Consider the following 18,763-nt stretch of genomic DNA (forward strand, 5'->3'; position numbering starts at 1 on the left):
TTTGTTGGGGATTCCCTTCTCAAGGGAACAGAGGGCCCCATATGCAGACCAGACCCTACCCCTAGGGAAGTGTGCTGCCTCCCCGGGGTGCGGATCAAGGACATAACTAGAAAACTCCCGGATCTGGTTCACCCCTCTGATTACTACCCATTACTCATTGTTCAGGCAGGCAGTGATGAAATTTCTCAAAGAAGCCTGAGAAGTATCAAAAGGGACTTCAGGGGTTTAGGGAGGCTGACTGAGGGAGGAGGAGTGCAAGTTCTTCTATCCCATTTGGGGCAGCAAAGAACACGAAGTGGGCTGACAAAGTAGAGGTGTTGAAATGATGGCTGAGGGGCTGGTGACACCTTAGGAACTTTGGGTTTTTCAATTACGAGGCAGTTTACTCAGCACCTGGCCTGATAGCAGCGGATGGGTGCCACCTGTCTCCAAGAGGGAAAAGAATCCTTGCTCAAGAGCTGGCAGGCCTCATTGACAGGGCTTTAAACTAGTTAGGAAGGGGGGAGGGATTGTAATGAGGCTTGCTAGGGTAGAGCAAGTAGCCTCTATCTTTATACTAGATTCAAAGGATAAAGAGGGTGAAATTCTACGAGATAGAGAAGGGCTTGGGGATGCTGAAATTCTACAAGATTGTAGGCAAATACCCCTAAAGTGTCCCATAGGAACTTCTGGGGACTCCTCAGAGGAGGTAGTATTGCTTTCCGGAACCTTTTAATGTCCCTCTAGGAGGCAGTGGGGGAAAACTACAGATTCCTCCAAGAGGTTTGAGGGAGAGCTCCTCAAAAAAGGTATTGAGTCAGAAAGCCCAGCTGAAGTGTCTTTACACAAACGCACGCAGCATGGGTAATAAACAGGAGGAATTGGAAACCGTGACGTCACTGGAAAATTATGATCTAGTTGTAATCACAGAAGCGTGGTGGGATGATTCCCACAACTGGGATACCCCTGTAGAAGGGTATCGCCTTTTCAGAAGGGATAGGTTAGGTAGGAAGGGTGGAGGAGCTGCCCTCTATGTTAAAAAGTGGATAGACTGTGAGGAGCTCTCTGAGAAGCGGTCAGGAGCAGGTTGAGAGCCTGTGGGACAGAATTAGGGATGGGACTAATAAAGAACAGGTGGTGATAGGGGTCTGCTACAGGCCACCTGATCAAAGAGAGACTACTGATGAGGCTTTCCTCCTTCAGCTGCAGGAGGCATCGTGGTCCCAGGCACTCATCCTGATGGGGGACTTCAACCACCCGGATATCTGCTGGGAAAACCACAGGGCGAGCTGCAAGAGATCCAGGAGACTCCTGGAGTCTATAGATGACAACTTTCTAGTTCAGGTTTTGGACAGACCGACCAGAGGTGATGCACTGCTGGACCTGGTGCTCACCAATGTGGGGGAGACCATTAAAGGTGTTAAGGTTGGAGACAGCCTGGGCTGCAGTGACCATGCCCTAGTTGAGTTTGCGATCTCAAGGAATGTGGGCCTGGCAGAGAGTGGGATCAGGACCCTGAACTTTAGGAGAGCAAACTTTAGGCTGTTTAAGGAATTGTTGGCCAAGATCTCCTGGGAGGTGGTCCTTAGAGGCAGAAATGTTGAGGAAAGTTGGCTACTCTTTAAAGATGTCTTTCTGAGAGCTCAAGAGAAAGTGGGCAGGAGGGGCAGGAGACCAGCATCACTAGGCAAGGACCTGCTGGCCAAACTGAGGGAAAAGAAAGGCAAGTACAAGCTCTGGAAACAAGGGTGTGTTGCCTGGAAAGAATACAGGGATGCTGTTGGGACTTGCAGAGGCAGGATCAGGAAAGCCAAGGCGCAGATGGAACTGAACTTGGAGAGGGATGTTAAAAACAACAAGAAAGGATTTTACAGGTACATTGGCCAGAAGAGACAGGCCAAAGAGAGAAAAATGAGAATGGAGAATTGGCTGCAACTGATGTGGAGAAGGCTGAGGTACTGAATGAGTTCTTTGCCTCGGTCTTCTCTGGCAGCCAGGATTCTCATAATTCTTAAGTCCCAGAACCCTGCATCCCTGGACCTCTAGGTGGGAATTGGGGGAGTAAATCCCCCCTCCCCCTTGCCCCACTGTAAGGGCAGAGCAAGTCTGAGACTGCCTCATGAGACTGAATGTCTACAAGTCTATGGGGCCAGATGAGATGCATCCCAGGGTCCTGAAGGAGCTGCTGATGTGGTTGCTGAGCTGCACTCTGTCACATTTGAAAAGTCGTGGCTGCCAGGAGAGGTCCCTGGGGACTGGAAAAAGGGTCACGTCACTCCCATTTATAAGAAACGGAGCAAGGACGACCTAGGGAACTACAGGCCGGTGAGCCTCACCTCTGTGCCTGGGAAGATCATGGAACAGATCCTCCTGGAAGACATGTTGGAGCACATGAGGGGTGAACATGTGATCTGGGACAGCCAGCACAGCTTCACCAAAGGAAGGTCGTGCCTCACCAATCTGGTGACCTTCTGTGATGGAGTGACAGCATCGGGGGATAAAGAAAAGGAAACTGATGTCATCTACCTGGACTTGTGCACGGCCTTTGACACAGTCCCCCACCACATCCTTATCTCTAAATTGGAGAGATGTGGATTTGATGGGTGGACCATCCAGTGGATAAGAAACCAGTTAAAAGGACACACACAAAGGGTGGTGGTCAATGGGTCTATGTCCAGGTGGAGGCTGGTGTCAAGCGGTGTCCCCCAGGGGTCTGTCTTGGGACCGGTGCTCTTTAACATCTTTATCAATGACATCAATGATGGAATTGAGTGCACCCTCAGCAAATTTGCAGATGACACCAAGCTGAGTGGTGTGGTCGACACAACAGAAGGACAGGAAGCCATCCAGAGGGATCTTGACAGGCTGGAAAGGTGGGCCTGGGTGAACCTAATGAGGTTCAACACTGCAGAGTGTAAGGTGTTGCACTAGGGCTGAGGAATCACAGATACAGACTGGGAGAAGAGCTCCTGGAGAGTAGCCCTGCTGAGAAGGACTTGGGGATTGTGGTGGATGAGAAACTTAACATGAGCCAGCAGTGTGCTCCTGCAGCTCGCAAGGCCAGTGGTATCCTGGGCTCCATCAGAAGAGGGGTGGCCAGCAGGGACAGGGAGGTGATTGTCCCTCTCTACTCTGCTCTCATGAGGCCCCATCTGGGACCTGTGTTTCTACAGGAAAGATGTAGAACTCTTGGAGACGGTCCAGAGGAGGGCTACAAAGACAATTAGAGGGCTGGAGCACCTCCCCTACAAAAAGAGGCTGGGGGAAATGGGCTTGTTCAGCCTGGAGAAGAGAAGGCTGCGGGGGGACCTCATTGAAGCCTTCCAGTACCTGAAGGGAGCAGAGAAACAGGAGGGGAATCAACTTTTTAAAAGGGTAGATAATGGAGGGAATGGATTAAAGCTAAAGGACGCAAGCTTTAGATTAGATATTAGGAGGAACTTCTTTGCAGAGAGAGTGGTGAGCGGATGGAACTGGGGCTGCCCAGAGAGGTGGTGGATGCCCCATCCCTGGAGGTGTTCAAGGCCAGGTTGGATGGGGCCCTGGGCAACGTTGTGTAGATCCAGGCCTGGAGGTTGGTGTCCCTGCCTGTGGCAGGGGGGGTTGGAGGTCTATGACTCTTGGGGTCCCTTCCAACCCATGCCATTCTATGATTCTATGATTCTAAGACAGAAGTGCTCCCTACAACAGAACAAACAATGCAAGCAGGCCATTGTAAAGCAACCAGGAACACACACACACACAACTTTTTTTGTTCATCAAGAGTTAAGAGTTTCTTTATTTCTTTATTGCTTTATTAGACACAACTAAAATACAATTTTTCCAACATATTTCAAATATGCAAGGCCTCTTAGGAAAACATTCCAGCTTTGTTGTCTGGCTATTAATGCAAACATTCCTTTTGTGGCCTTTGCTGGTTTGGGTCGGGTTTTTTTTCTTGGTGGCTTAAAAGCACTCACTGTAACACTAACAGGGAGAACTCCATCTCACTGGTTTGTCAGTAAGAGAAATATTTCTGTTGTATATAAAAATATGGTTAAGATGTTATTTTTCTTCAGTATTGTAATACAATAATGTGCAGCTGAAAGAGCAAGAGGGCTACATAATCACTTCCGTTCTCTTTGCTACGTGGAATGTAAATAACACGGTCTTATTAATCCTATCCCTTTGGGCAGCGAACTCATGACAGAACTGTCAGAGTGACTGTTCCTTTTGTCCTTTTCAGAATAGCAACTGCTTCCTCATGGGTCACGCCTTCTAAACTCTGCCCATTCACAGCAATTATCTGATCACCCCTCTTGAGGCGTCCATCTTCTGCTGCTGCACCCTGAAACGATACGGCATGTAACTGTAGACTTACCTATTTCTTTTCCTTCTTGTCACATTGTCCTTATGGTCCAAAAGCAATGGATTCAGTGCATAAAACCCCTCAAAATTGTTTTGATTTTCCAAGATTCAACTACAGTTGTAGTACAACCTGCTAGTCCTGCGTTATGCCCTGCCCTAAGTTTCACAACATCTAGAAACAGGATCTACAGATTTTTACCATTACTCCTGTTCATCCAGCTAGTGTAACATTAAAACTCTGCTATCATAGAAGTAAAATCTTCAAGACCTGAAGAAGTTTTCAGCAACTGGTATAAGAAATGTAGCAAACAAACCCCACCTCAGTACTTTGATTTATCACACAAGCTTGTAATCCTTGATTCTAGGTTTTTGTGACTCAGGGCTGTTTCTCAAGGTAGTCGAAAACTACAAAATCCTGGTCAGTACCCCAACTTCTCCAAATACTTGCACTGAGTTAAATTATTTTATCTTGATCTACTTATCAGAGTCTCAGTCAAAATAAATAAATCAGTACCTTCTACTACCCAGAGAAAAGATGCTCTGCACATAAGGGAAGGGGACTACTTTTCCAAGTATGTGCACAGTTACAGTTTTGACAGTTGAAAAAGGCTCAGCCTTATGCAGAATCTCATGCATTTGGAAATTTTGAATCTTCCTAAGATGACAAGCTTCAAATGCTGCAAGAACATTTTGACCAGCACTTGCACTAAGGGAGAAGAGCTGTGAGAAGCTCTAACAATCCTTTGGCTTCACACTCAGGCCGTGATTGAAGACAGTAGCTGCTGTGAGCTAACTAACAAATGGACTGACAAATTTACACTTACCTTTGCAAACACTGTCTTGACATAAATCGGTAAGTCTCCGTGGGGACTGCCATAACCGCCCACGATGCTAAAGCCTAGGCCATCTGGTCCTCTATCCAGAGTAATGGTCTTATACTGAGGAAGTCTAAGAAAAGGAAAAAGAGTATTAAAACATTGTCTGAACTTCTAATTTAACCTGTAGAATATTCAACAAAAACCAATTTTCCTTGAAAGATAAGTAGTGCATTTCCCTTTCCATTATGCCTACAAATGCTTTTAGTATAATGGACTAATTGCTTTAGTTTATGTAAAATACTGTAACTAACATGCTCGTCATTACTTAAAGGCAGCTATTTCAAAGTCCTCTTCCACGTGTCTCGGGGCATAGCTATGGCTGCAATGTCACATTAACAGGGCTAACTCATGAAGTAGAGATGCAATGCCAGTACTTCAAATCTCCACTATAACTATCTACTTTATAAATCTTGTAACCCATTACACCTCCTGTAAAACATCTAAAAGTTTATATTGTAAGGTTTAATTAAAGGTTTAATCTGTATCTGTATGCATGCACTTATGCAGACTATTTATAGGTGTATTTCCACACATATACTTTGAGTGTATGGAATTCTGAAGATCTATCTTTTGAAGCAGATCTGAGTGGCTAAGGAAAGTCATTCTCTCTCTTACTGCTCCTACAAGAAAAATGCCTCAGATTTATGACAGAGTTTGAGGCAAAACTTGCTTACATAGCTGTACCTTGAAGCATACCAGAAGCTTGTATACCAGAAAAGTTCAATGCTCCTGATTGTGGGAAGGGCCTTGCTATTTACATCTGAGGAAAAACATTTTGGGCTACAATCCCAGCTATGAACGCTCAGTGAAACAAAGGCTGTATTAACAGATAAGAAATCAAATCACATCATAACTCTACAGAGGGGTAAAATAAAGCAGCGCAGAAAATCGCAGCATGAAAAATACAGAAGATGACCTATGGCCTACAGTTCCCATGTATACCAAATGTATAAGTCATGAATAAGTCAAACAATTCATCCATTATTTGCTAGAATTTTTGTGTCCTATGTTAAGTTGCACCCAAATAGCTTGCTACAGATTTTGTATATTCCAAAGTTACTGACCCTAAATCATCGTCAAAAATGATGGTCGAAGCTACTCCTGCACATGAAAGACTGGATGTTGGTGGATCCTGCTGCTGACCAGTTACCACACTTACTTCTCCTCCAGCTACCACCTAGGAAGAGAATTTGTAAGACAGTAAAATGAGAATGCTGACAGTAAAATAATTCATTGTAGCAGCTGGCAAAATAGTATTCAGAAAACTTTCCAAATGTCATAGAAGACTTTTTTACCTGCAACTCAATGGTGCCTGAAGCACTTTTTAGGAGATTAACAGCTTGGGAGTGAGTCATGCCCTCAGTAGGTATTCCGCATATGCTAATAATCCTATCCCCAACCTGAAGGAAAAAAAGTAGAAAATTGAACTAAAAGTACATTTATTTACATAGATTTATTTGTCACTTTTTTCAACAATAGCAGATCTGTGTATTTGCATTTAGCCAGATTTTTCTCTCAGAGGCAAATCACCTTTGATCTACATAATGACCCAATACAAAGGTAGAAGATTCAACATCACTACTGGCAAATTACACTGGTTTAGTGTATTCACTGCAAAAAAATAATGATGCTTTATAGAACTGATCCTAGAAGCCTAGGTACACACAGCATGTTGAAAAAAGAGGTGTATTTTGCAGGTCATCCAAAGATAGACAAGTTAAAAAATTAAATTGTCATCAGATTATATGTGTCAATGCATGCTGAAATAACACCGTCCATTTTTCAAGGAGTGTGAGTCAAATTCAGCCACCTCTGGTACAGATTTGATACAGTATGCATTTAAGTGCCATATCAGACATGACCTCCCACTAACTCAGAACCTAAAAGGTACTCTCTCTATCCTTAAACAGATAAACGTAGAAAATGTAAGAGAACATACTGCATACACAGAGCTGCAGGAATGACCACCATGTTCATTGGCAGAGGTCACTTCAAGAATCCACCTTTCTGAACCATTCTCTCTACTTTTAATTACCACAAGCTCTATCATCCAAGACTGCTTCAGGACTTCCTTACCAAAGTCAGTATCTTTCAAAAATTGCCTTTCACCATGCTACCAATCTGAGCTACTGTTTTGTCAATCCAAACAGCAAAACTTCTTGTCTCAGAAGCATTTTTGACTGTATGACTAAAACACTAATTTATTGCCTGCCTAGAGTAATTACTAGGCATTATTCACAGAAATGTTACAATCTTATAAACAATTAACTTACTCGGAGTTTTTGAGTCTGAGCTGCAACTCCATTAGGATGCATCATAGCAATAAATATTGGAACATCTCCAAGAGGACTTCCTACACCTCCAGCAATGCTCACTCCTAGTGAATCTCCAGGGCCCTGTTATTGTCATGAAAAAAGATTAGATATTTCTGGAAAGAAAAACACATACATAGACTTGTAGGCTTATCTCAAAAAATTACTAAGGCCACTGTCTTACAAAAATCAGAATTCCTATGTCTCAGGCCATTTTTTAATCTAATACACTTTGCATCGTTTTGAGAAAGCGGAGAGACCATAACATGTATTTCTTCCTATCAGTGGTTGATGACAATTTGCTGACATACTTGTGCGTTTTATCTTAACTAAATATTTACAGAATTCAGCATCAGACACTTTATGTCAGCACATAAAGCCTGGCCAAAGAAAGCTGGAGAGATGGGACCACTTGCCCCTAATATTGTCTATATCCATCTGCTATTATGAACCTCCCAAAGACAAGAGTTAATCTTTACGCTCCCCCTAGTGTCCTATTGTTGAAGAACAAAACTAGCTCCACTACTGTTCAACACCCTAACTGCAAAAGCTGCTGTTGTAAACTGGTATATGCAGACGCTGCTGCAGAAAGAGAATAGCTGGCAGCTGTCATCCAAGAGCCTACCCATTAAAATATGTGTGAAGGAAGATACTTGATTAGAAAAAAAAAAAAAAAGGATTGTAACCTTAGTAGAGTTTCTAAAACATAGTCTGGATTTAACTCAGTCTAATAAGGTCCCATAGTAAGGTAAAATTAGGTCCCATGATCTCTTACTAATCTTTCTCCCTTTCACTTTCAAAACAGGTCACAATTGTGATAGCATAAATCACACTGATTTTACATAACAATACAGGTAATGGAGATCATACAATCTTGACCTGAAAAGAGAGGCAAATTAGTTAGGTATTGCCACATGAAATCATCTCTCAAAATTATTAACATGGCCAAACTTCTTTTCTGTACAACACACCTGTTGACAACATCTACCAAAGCAGTTCCTGATATATAGCATTGCATAACTTACCTTTTCTATTTCAACTGTTCTTTGTCCCCATATTTCAGAAGCTGCTGTCAAAGCTAATTTTTACAGAAAAAAAAGAACAAAAAAAAAGTTAAACTAGCATTTTTAGGAAACTTTTCCACTAAAGTTATCCAAACCACTATGACGAGTCTAAGTTTCTGCTGGTTTATTACACACATATGCTTTAAGCAGATTTTGAAAGTGGCTGTCATTAAATTAATAGGATTGAAATACTTCCTGAATGGGTGAAAAGGTCATTCCTTCTCTCGATTTAAAAATATGTTGGAAAAAGACTGCTAAGCATACTCAAACAGAATAGAAAAAACCTAGTATTGGCTACCAATACTTGGGTCAGAAGTAACTTTGTTCTAAATTTGAACATAAGACAGCTATTTCACATCTATTCTAAATATACAGTATCTAGATTTCTATGAATGAGAAAGCTTGACTTGAGACATACACAGCATTAAATAGAAAATTATGTCTCAAGTTCTCATTATCTAAACCACTGGTATAACAAGCTGCTAGTTTCTTTTTTAAAAGGCTAATCAAAGATACATATGATGAACTGCACAATAACCACCCCTGCAGAGTTTTAATGACCAAGGAATCATTTCAGGCCTATGGCACATAATGACAATATTTTAGAGAAAGTGAAACATCTCAGTTACCAGTTCACATCTACAAACTACTGAAAGCACCAAAGAAACCTTACTGGTACTAGTCGGCAGATCACTTTCAAGGATGTCAGATGAAATGGACCCAGAATGCAGGCAAGTGAATAAGAAACTGTCACTTTCTTCACTGACCTAAATACAGGGTTAGATTGGGATTAGAGAGTAGCTTCAGAAACACAACTGATAAAACTGTAACCCACTGTATTCAGTGGATTTTGCTATATTTTACTTTTTCTGTGCCCAGCTAAAGCTGACAAGGTGAACCTCCACATATGTCTTGGTCACTTCAGAGGACTCCTTGTTTGAAACATCATTAGACCAGCAGAGATTGCATGCCTACAAACCCACACAATCTTTCAAGTACTGCTTCTGAGGACCAGGCTGTGCCCTTATATTTGCACCTTCTAGCACCTCATAGAGAACTTCTGGTGCAAATGTTAGCCACAATTATCAAGGTAGAGACAGAATACAAAAGACACACCTCTACACATCCTCATATGTAGGCTCAGGTTCACCCACTCTGTCAGCTAAAACTAAGATAAGGCTCTCACTCAGCACAATTTACAGACAAATTTTCACTAGGCCCACAGGACAATATAAAGGAACAATGTGGCTGCCAGTGAGACTAGTTTGCTGACTGTTCCAGATTCTTCAAAGCATTCAACATTGTGAACTTTTTACTTAACAGCTTAGCTTAAGTCCACCCAGAGTCTGTATGTTTTCATCCTTTTTGGCATTAGCTGTTTTGAAGAGAGTTTAACACTTCTAGCCTTACCTAGTCTGAACCTGGTCATTTGAAACTTTATGTTTTAAAACTATCTTCATTAGTTGATGATATGCACACCGGTTTAAAAGCAGAGACAGTTCTAAAGCAACTTGTGAGCTCTCAAAAACAGAGCTCCTACTGGGAGAATCAGAAAGAATTCAAATATGGAAACCGATGTGAGTTTGTAAAACTCCACCACTAGACCAAAACCAAAATAAACTTGAGAGAGGCCTGATGGAAAGGGCCAGCTTCTGATGACCAAGATTACAGTAAGGAGTGAAGAAAGTCACTAAGTTTACTGAAACCATACTCCACTGCATGCCAAACACTCCTAAATTAACACAGAGGTTTAAAGTCCACTCCAACTTCTTCTGGTAACTATGAGAAAGAATCAGAGCTCTCTCTGCTTCCCAGGCTGGAGCCATAAAAAGCAGATTAGGAAACACAGTAAAGCCATTACTGGAATATGGTTTTGGGTGGATCATGTCTAACCGACAGAATATGTTAAAGTGAACATAAAATTGTTAATGAAAAGCTAAAAAGTACTTTTCTTCATCTAGGATCAGTTATGTGGAAAATCACTGTCATCATAAAAACAATTATTTTTATTTGCTTTCATTATTTAACCACATTTTATTTCTTCCAAACTAAAGAGTTTTACAGTTACACACCTGGCTGCTCTGGGATGTTCTCCTCTCAGGGCGGAACGGACCAGGTCCTACTCTTCCAACCTCTAGTCTTACTGTACCTAATGAACACTAAAAAAAACAGTCATTTATAACATCTCTTCTGTCGACAATATTATAGCCTATGACAATATTTAAGTCACTTATTAGATGGTGGGAAAAAATGAACATAGGGGAACATAATGGGCTAACAACCCTGCCATGAGCACAGAGCAGCGTGAGCTCATGGCAAGAAAAAAGCCACACAAACTAAGCCATGATACTAAGCAGTGAACAGGACACTTACTCAATTAAGTAGTATGACAGTACAGATGTGAAAATTCACAAGAAGATTAATTCTGTTACCTTTCACTTAACAGGGAGTAGTTTGGGTTTCTCAGTTGCAATGTCAACAAAGATTTTCAAGATGATGTTTTTCAAGGAATAATAAAATTTACTATTTTTACCATAAGCACTTAGCAACTAAGTATAACATTTCAAAGTATAATCATGATTTCTGTTGATTACCAAGAACAAGGTACTTAAACTGGTAGTTAGTCTTCTTTTTCCCACTCTTGAAACTTTTACTGTGGATCCATACCGACCTAAGACATTTTGGGCAGGAGGTTCCAAGCATCTATCTATGGTTTAAGAGATCTTTCTGCATCTGACTCCCAACAGGAAGCTGGGTGATATGGACCGTTTGCAATTTGGAAAATCCTTTCACTCCTCTTTAAGCTCTTAATTATAGTAAAAAGTATTTACACGCCTGCATAAAATGCAAGTCTAGGAAGAGGCTTCACCTGCAGTCTAATATTTAGAAAGCAAAACATTAGGCTGATTTTGGAATCTTGTACCCAAGATATAGTAAGATATAATCTTATTATAAGATAAGATATAATCTTATATTACTTAAGTTTCTTTTATTCATCATATTTTACCTTTGTTACCCTCTAAGATGAGTTCATGTATTTGTGAGAAAATTTACAGTAAGAAATAAACCAACAACAGGACATAACCATTCAAATAGGGTTTCCATACTTATATCCTGTTGCTATTATCTTAAGGGAGATTCATTCTTAAACTGTTTTTTTTAAAAAAAACCCCACACTTCCCTACATCCTGGAAGTCTTGTTGAAAGCTTGGGCATAACCATCCTTTCCTGCTTGTATGGCCTGAATCATATTAAACGATAAAGACAACTCTATCTGAAATGGAAAATTCAGAAAGTTATCTATGTACCTAAAATTACCACATCCTCACATAATATGCAAACCCAAAAATAAGATTTAAAAGTTATAATGTGTGAAAGTGGGAGGTAATACTTTCCAAGTGAACTTGTGAATAAATCAATTCCCATTTAGTTTTACTGCAGCTTTCTCTCTTTTCCTGAAACCTCCCATTTGATAAATCCATAAGTCAAACAAGGGGAAAATTATCAGCTTTTCACAGATTTTAGGGACACTTATAAAGAAACTGCAAGAACAAGAAGAATCCTCAGACTGACAACGCATTCTAGTGGTCTCATGCTACTTACAATACATTGGGATTTTCCAAAGTTCATAAATAATTTTCTAGCAAAATCTGTTTCAGGCAGTGCAAGACAAGTCAGTCCTAGATCTTACTTGTGTGAATGAAAGCAGAATTGATACCTGAACTAACACTGGTGACTATCTTTATGTGAATGATTGTGCTTTATTCAGTCTATACTGCATGAAAAAAAAACCCAATCAATCATTAACAATAATATATCTGAGGTATTTTAAAAGCCTTGTTTCTCAGGACTACGATAATTAATTGCAAGCACTACCAAGTGGTATGAAGTACTCAAATGAGTAACATATGAATGGTAACTGGGAACTAAGAATCTTCAATCAGATACTTCAAAATGCTTGCCAAAAGAAAAGAAAATTTCTACATAAAATGGCATTTTAGTTTAGAGATGTTGAAGTCCAGCATATGTAGAAGCCGTACACCATCCTTACAGAAAATAAAGTATCATGTCAGAATGGACATTACCCCAGAAAAATAAGTATATTAATGAGTTCATTGCCAGAGCACAGACCCAGTTCTGGCATTCTCACTTACATGCACAGAAGTGCTCCAACCTCCCCATTCTACTCCCCACCCCTCTTCCACTCCCCTAAAATAAGGTAAAAATAAAAAAAAAACCAAAACCAAAAGCAAACAAAAAGATCTCAAGGAACTGTTCAAAACCTGGAAAAATATAGCTTTGCATGTGAGTGCAAAGGAGCCTGGTTGGATGACTATGTGTTCATACACAGGGTCAGCTACGAGTAGTTGCTGGTAGTTTTTTTCCAGTGGAATGGTTTACCACTGGAAAATGCTGGCTTGGTGGAATCCTTACCATACAGAAGGAATGTCTCAAAACCCTGGATGGAAAACAGACAAATGGCTGACCAGCTGGACTTCCTGCCAGACTACAGGAAATGTTGTGTATTTTACTTCATTCTGATTTGAAAACTGGGGGTGGACATCAGAAGCAGAAAATTTATTGAGACCAGAAATTCTAGTTCAAGAAGTAGGAGTTTACTTCTGTCATCTTTGTGAGAAATCCGTTTCTTATAGTAGATGCCTTTGTCACTGGAAAATGCATTACAGTAAAAAATGGCTATGACACTAGGCACACACAAGAAAAAACAAGATGAACATCAGCTGTGGAAGTAGTTACTTTTTGGCACAGCGACTCTGAGGAATTCTCCACCATCTAAAGTCAGTTCTGCCTATCTTCCTAAAAAGGTGAGATAGTCAAACAGTTACCAGTTTCTTGGAAGCAAATACAATGGCAGGTTTTAGGTTGTTCCAAGTACTGGTCTTCTATTGCCTTCTAAGCAATGGCATTCTGCACCACCACTCCCATTTTGCATCACCACTACTCAAATTTTCCTCAGGCAACATATCAAAATCTGAATGCTCTAGACTTCAGGAAGCTTCAATCTGGATCCACAGCTCATTCTCACTGACATCTGAGTAACAGTCTGAACAGAACTAAAGCCTTAAAAAAATCTGGATCTCAAATCTTCGCTTTCATGCACCTTCTCTTTTCCCAATACCTTTAGCAAAGCTGCAACAGCCTCCTGGTTAGCATATCGAACATCTTCTCCATTCACTGTCAATATCTGGTCACCTTGGATCAATCTCCCATCTGTATCTGCTATTCCTCCTTTGACAATGTCTGACACAAACACGCCCGGACCATTTCTGCAAATACACACATAGATTTTGCATTACAGTATTATCTGAGGGACATTTCACGGTTTGCTCTTAGGAATACAATAAACATTGTCTCATTTTTCAGCTAAAGTAACTTTGGGCTACTTCTTCTACAAATGGGCAATTTTACTCGGCACAAAAATGACACATACGGTCTTCAAGCCCACAAGATCTGAGCACCAGATTCCAACAGAAACATCAACATGCCCAGCAAGTTCCAGACCTTGACTCTACAGGTACATTCATACCTCTTCCCAACAATACTCAGCCCAAGGCCTTTTCCAGGCTTCTTTTGGAGCTCTATAGTAAGAAGTTCATAAGCCTCATTTTCTGTGTCCTGGGTCTCATTTCTGTACACAGTCAGACGAACATTTTGAGGAGTCTGTCGAAGGACATTTATTGCTTCATCATGTGTGGCATTCCTGAGGTCAATCCCATTCGCCTGCAATGAAAGCATACAATGATAATGTGTTCAGGACCTTCCAGAAGATGCCTAGCCAGCAAATGACAATAAAAATGAACTCATATACCATCACACCTCTAATACCTGATCCCCAGCCCACAGTCTCCCATCTTTAGATGCTGCTCCTTCTTCATATACTTCATGGATCATGATGGCTCCCTGTGCAAATAAATAAATAAATGAATGAATGAATGAATGAAGCATGCTGAAAGAACATGCCCCTACTTTGAATGAAAAGCAATTAACAATTTCTACAACAATTTATTGGTGATAGACAGACAGATGTATGATCAACAAATTACCAAAATATTTAAGAAGTTAATTTACACTGTCAGTTTTTAAAGTTTGGTTGTTGGGGTTTTGGATTTTTTTTTTCCTGAACCAGTATCTTTGTTATCTTTCTACAAATGTTACAGGAAAAAAACAAAGACAGAATTTATCAGACATTTTAATTTCACTATTGTTATTTTACTTCAGGGACACATGTATCTTTCCAACCAACCAGTAAAGTGTCTGCTCCTCCAGCAATGCCCAAACCAAGACCACTCTGTCCTTTGGAGATATCAATGGTTGTTTCACACCCAGGAATGATGGGAGAAATAGATGGGTCACAGGTGACTGTTGAGGTGGCAGTTGAACCCCAGTTCATGTCTACAACAACAGTTAGAGAGAGGGGACTCAGTATTACTTAACAGGCATAGAAATCCTTCTGAGGCACTTTAAAAGGGCACTCATTAAATAGAGTTCCACTGGCACTAATGGAGGACTTGACCATTCAGAAACTTATGTAGACAAATACGTAGGTGTAGGGTGTGATAGGTCCTTCAAGAACAACAAGTCTTTTAACACTAAGAATTTTGGCTTCTGGAGGGAACCAGCTTCTGTGCAAGTATAGAACAGATTACTCTACTGCTCTGTTATGCAAGTTCTTCACGTGCATGATCGTAACTGCTCATGCTTAGTTCAACCTGAGTAGCCAAGACTTAAATAAAATAATTCTGTCCAGAAGGCATAAAGTGTACACGCAACATACAAACTAAAGACTTGGAAGTCTCGTAGGCAAATATGACCTCATCTACATAGCTACATCACTATTGGGCCAAAAGCTGCCTACATAGTACTCCTGGAAACACCAAAGATCAGAAGAAACCAGGCCAATAGAGAAAAAGCAGTTAGGGATGAGTTGGTTATTTGGAAGGAGCCTGTGCAGAGAAAACAAGGTGCAGGGGCAGCAAAAGGGTGGGCTTGGTAGAAAAAAGCTGAGGAATAAAATATCAGGTGGAGAACCAAGAGGAAGGAAATCTTCCAACAACTGGGTTGTGGATGCCTGTAAATGGTAGTGAAGCAAAATTACAATCACAAATCCCCAGGATGCTAGAGGGATCACTGCTGCAGTCTCCATCAGGGGTTTACTCATAAGACTTGCTGTGGCACGGTGGAGATGGATGGGTGAAAGGAAGACAACATAATTACTACCTAGTAGGTCTTTTGTGTGCTTCTTAAGATTTCTTTATAGTAATATAATTGCATGTCAATATTACTGCAAGTAATAGCAGCAGAAATATGACTCGGTAATACTTGCAGTGATGTACATGTAAATTAACAGTGAAGTGTGTGTTGTTCAATTAAGTTATTACTGGCTTCTTAGCAGTGTGTTGTTTAATAACCATCATCAATTGCATCTCAGCTCTCCACTCTAAAGGGAGGGAGTCAAACATGGCTAGTCATAAGTGGCAGGAGAGTCTCAACCATTTCCCCTCTTTTAGTAAAGATGACCTGACTTTTCTCCATCATTTAAAGTCTTAGTTCTAGACAACCATGACAGAAGCACCTGCTGCACAATTTTTAGGATGTAGAAGGAAATGCCTCCATCCTCTTGCCTCTACAAGAACCCATTGGGAAGGCAAGAGGTAGGTCTATGAGGCATGGAGCCTCACTGCTTTATTTAGATGTATCTGTAATCTGGAAGTACTAGAAGAATGCAACTCAGAAGGCACCTGAATGCATACAAAAAGAGAAAGAAATGTCTATAAACTAGCTCTTCATTTTTGTGTTACAACCCCAGTGAAGACAGACACTAGGAGAACCTTACTTTTCACTGATTCTGGATTTGGTGTACTGCAAACAAATGCAGCTGCTGGTTGCTGCATTCTCCTCCTGACTGCTGCGGTGTGGGTGGAAGACACTGGTACTGCAGTCGGGTTATCTGTCTCTGGTGAGCTGACTGTAAGCTTCACCATTGGTCTGGATGTCTTCAGGAGACCAATAAACTGAATGATAAAGAGAAAAGCTGGTCAAGAGTGTAACTGGATTTCTCAGTTGTAAAACAAAAATAAAGCAGAACTGTTCTGCAAACTGGATGTATAAGTCTCAATTCTGCAGGTTTTCTTGGTAACAAACAAGGACAAATATTGATGTTTCTTATAAGAAACAGCAACAGAGTTAACTGTGGGTCAGGTCTGGCTGTGATCAAGGAGCTTCTATGCAACTTTGCCAAACTATACCAGGTGAGATGAGAATGTGGCAGTCTTTCAACTGCTCCTCTGTACAAAATACTATGTTTATAGCAACAATTATGAAGATCCGAAAACTAGTATTGTCTTTTAATGCTTGGATGGAGACCAATTCCAATCCCATAGAAGTCAATGACAAAACATCTTCTGATACAATTAAGTGTATTGCTCTTCCTTAATCGGATGCACAGCTGGAAACAAAACCTGAAATTATCATCTTAACTGCGTAAGGGAGGGTCTAATGCAAAATTTAGTTTAAAGGGATACTGAAAAACCTTCAAAATTAATTGCCATCTCACAGAAAAGACAGCAAATCCTCCCGAGACTTTACATTTTAGCAGAAGCATTCTCGGAAATTACTTACTCAATCTCTGTCTCTTCTTCCAACACCAACCTACTTCCCTACGGACAACTTCACTATCTCTGACTCCTTTACTGTTTCAGAGATAGCAGTGCATCAAAGAGTAAGATGGATGCTCTCCTAATTGGTCTTTAACAAACAGAAAGTGATCTTCTTATGCCTGAAGAATCACTTCACTTGGTAGCAAGGCAAGTGCTAAAAAAAGCCCTTCTTGATTCATTACAGAACCGAAATTGAGTTTGCAAGGCTAGAAGTTAGAAACAAATGTTGTTATTTAGGAATGGAGACAGTTTTCTCCAAGTGGCTGAATTACCAATCTTGGAATATAACGAAGCCATTACTGCAGACATTCCCCATGTATAAGTATAGTTTATGACCTGATTTACCACTAAAGCAACTCATCCATGTAAATTTACATATATTTATTTTATTGGTCCTACTACTCCTAAAATGGAGTGTCTGTGAAGGTTGTTACTGAGTGACAGTTCACAGCTTTCAATCCACAACCAAGTGACTCTCAGACATCTGATCTGAACAACAAAGAAAAAAAATCGTATTTGTAGCACAGAAACAGATGATTAGTGTAGTGAATTAATGCAAATAGAAGCTGAACTTTAATACAGGCTTTATCTTTTTTCTGCAGTAGTTTCATTATCCAGACAATGCCAGTGGATATTTGGTTCTTTAGCCAGCTTTGAAAATTAACTGAGAGTGTAGTCATGAAAGCCTCGCTGGTTTGTCTGAGACACAATCACCACCTGTGTTAAGTTCTGCAATATTCCTGACACATCAGAAGCACCTTTTCTATTGGACAGCCTGCCACAATTTCATCATCTACTGCCAGGATATAATCTCCAACTTTGATTCGTCCATCCTGGAAACAACACAGAAGAAAAATATATGAGCTCTGGATGTTACTTGAAAAAACCACTTCATTCCCTATTTGGATTTTAAATGTTCACACACCTTTTCTGCTGCACCATTATCTGTTAAGCTCTTAACAACTACTCCATTAGTTGTATCTTCTTCACTAACGGCAATTCCCAAGCCTCCTTGATCCTGGGGAAAACAGAAAAATGCAAATGGTTACGTACTGCATTTATCAAAATGTTAGCATACATTCACTAAATACCAGTGAAGCCTGCACATTTAAAAAAAGTTTGTGTTTTCTGAATGCATAGATATTTTCATTTTAAAATAATCAATTTCTGAAAGAGATTTTGCCAACCTACAAACAGTACACTGGTTACCAGGATAAACCTGAAATACTTCCAAATTCAAATCTAGTCATGGAATCATAGAATGGCCAGGGCTGGAAGGGATCTTAAAGACCACCAAGTTCCAACCCCCCCAAGGCTGCTCAAGGTCTCATCCAACCTGGCCTTGAACACTTCCAGGGAGTAGGTATCCACCACCTCCCTGGGCAACCTGTTCCAGTGCCTCACCACCCACATAGTCAATTTTTTTTTTCGTAATATCCAATCTAAATTTAACCCCTTTCAATGTAAAACCATTCCTCCCCATCCTATCACTATTTAAAAGTGAT

At 40.6% G+C, this 18,763-nt stretch overlaps 1 protein-coding gene across 1 annotated transcript in view; it reads right to left on the minus strand.

Annotated features, from left to right (window-relative positions):
• Positions 1-3,732: 3,732 nt before the first annotated feature.
• The window catches only part of MPDZ (multiple PDZ domain crumbs cell polarity complex component), a 113,836-nt gene continuing 98,805 nt past the window's right edge, over positions 3,733-18,763 (minus strand). Inside the window, exons 35-49 of the mRNA XM_084278647.1 lie at positions 18,184-18,276; positions 18,017-18,091; positions 16,436-16,613; positions 14,846-14,994; positions 14,428-14,502; positions 14,129-14,322; positions 13,721-13,868; positions 10,653-10,739; positions 9,254-9,347; positions 8,542-8,594; positions 7,478-7,600; positions 6,500-6,604; positions 6,269-6,381; positions 5,151-5,274; positions 3,733-4,306 (exon numbers count right to left, since the gene is read on the minus strand). Coding sequence (XP_084134773.1) covers positions 4,160-4,306; positions 5,151-5,274; positions 6,269-6,381; positions 6,500-6,604; positions 7,478-7,600; positions 8,542-8,594; positions 9,254-9,347; positions 10,653-10,739; positions 13,721-13,868; positions 14,129-14,322; positions 14,428-14,502; positions 14,846-14,994; positions 16,436-16,613; positions 18,017-18,091; positions 18,184-18,276 — 1,758 coding nt within the window. The 3' untranslated portion in view covers positions 3,733-4,159. The remainder of the gene's footprint in view (positions 4,307-5,150; positions 5,275-6,268; positions 6,382-6,499; positions 6,605-7,477; positions 7,601-8,541; positions 8,595-9,253; positions 9,348-10,652; positions 10,740-13,720; positions 13,869-14,128; positions 14,323-14,427; positions 14,503-14,845; positions 14,995-16,435; positions 16,614-18,016; positions 18,092-18,183; positions 18,277-18,763) is intronic.

The sequence above is a fragment of the Gallinula chloropus genome (assembly GCF_964237585.1).
Source record: "Gallinula chloropus genome assembly, chromosome: Z".
In the NCBI taxonomy this organism is placed as follows: Eukaryota; Metazoa; Chordata; class Aves; order Gruiformes; family Rallidae; genus Gallinula; species Gallinula chloropus.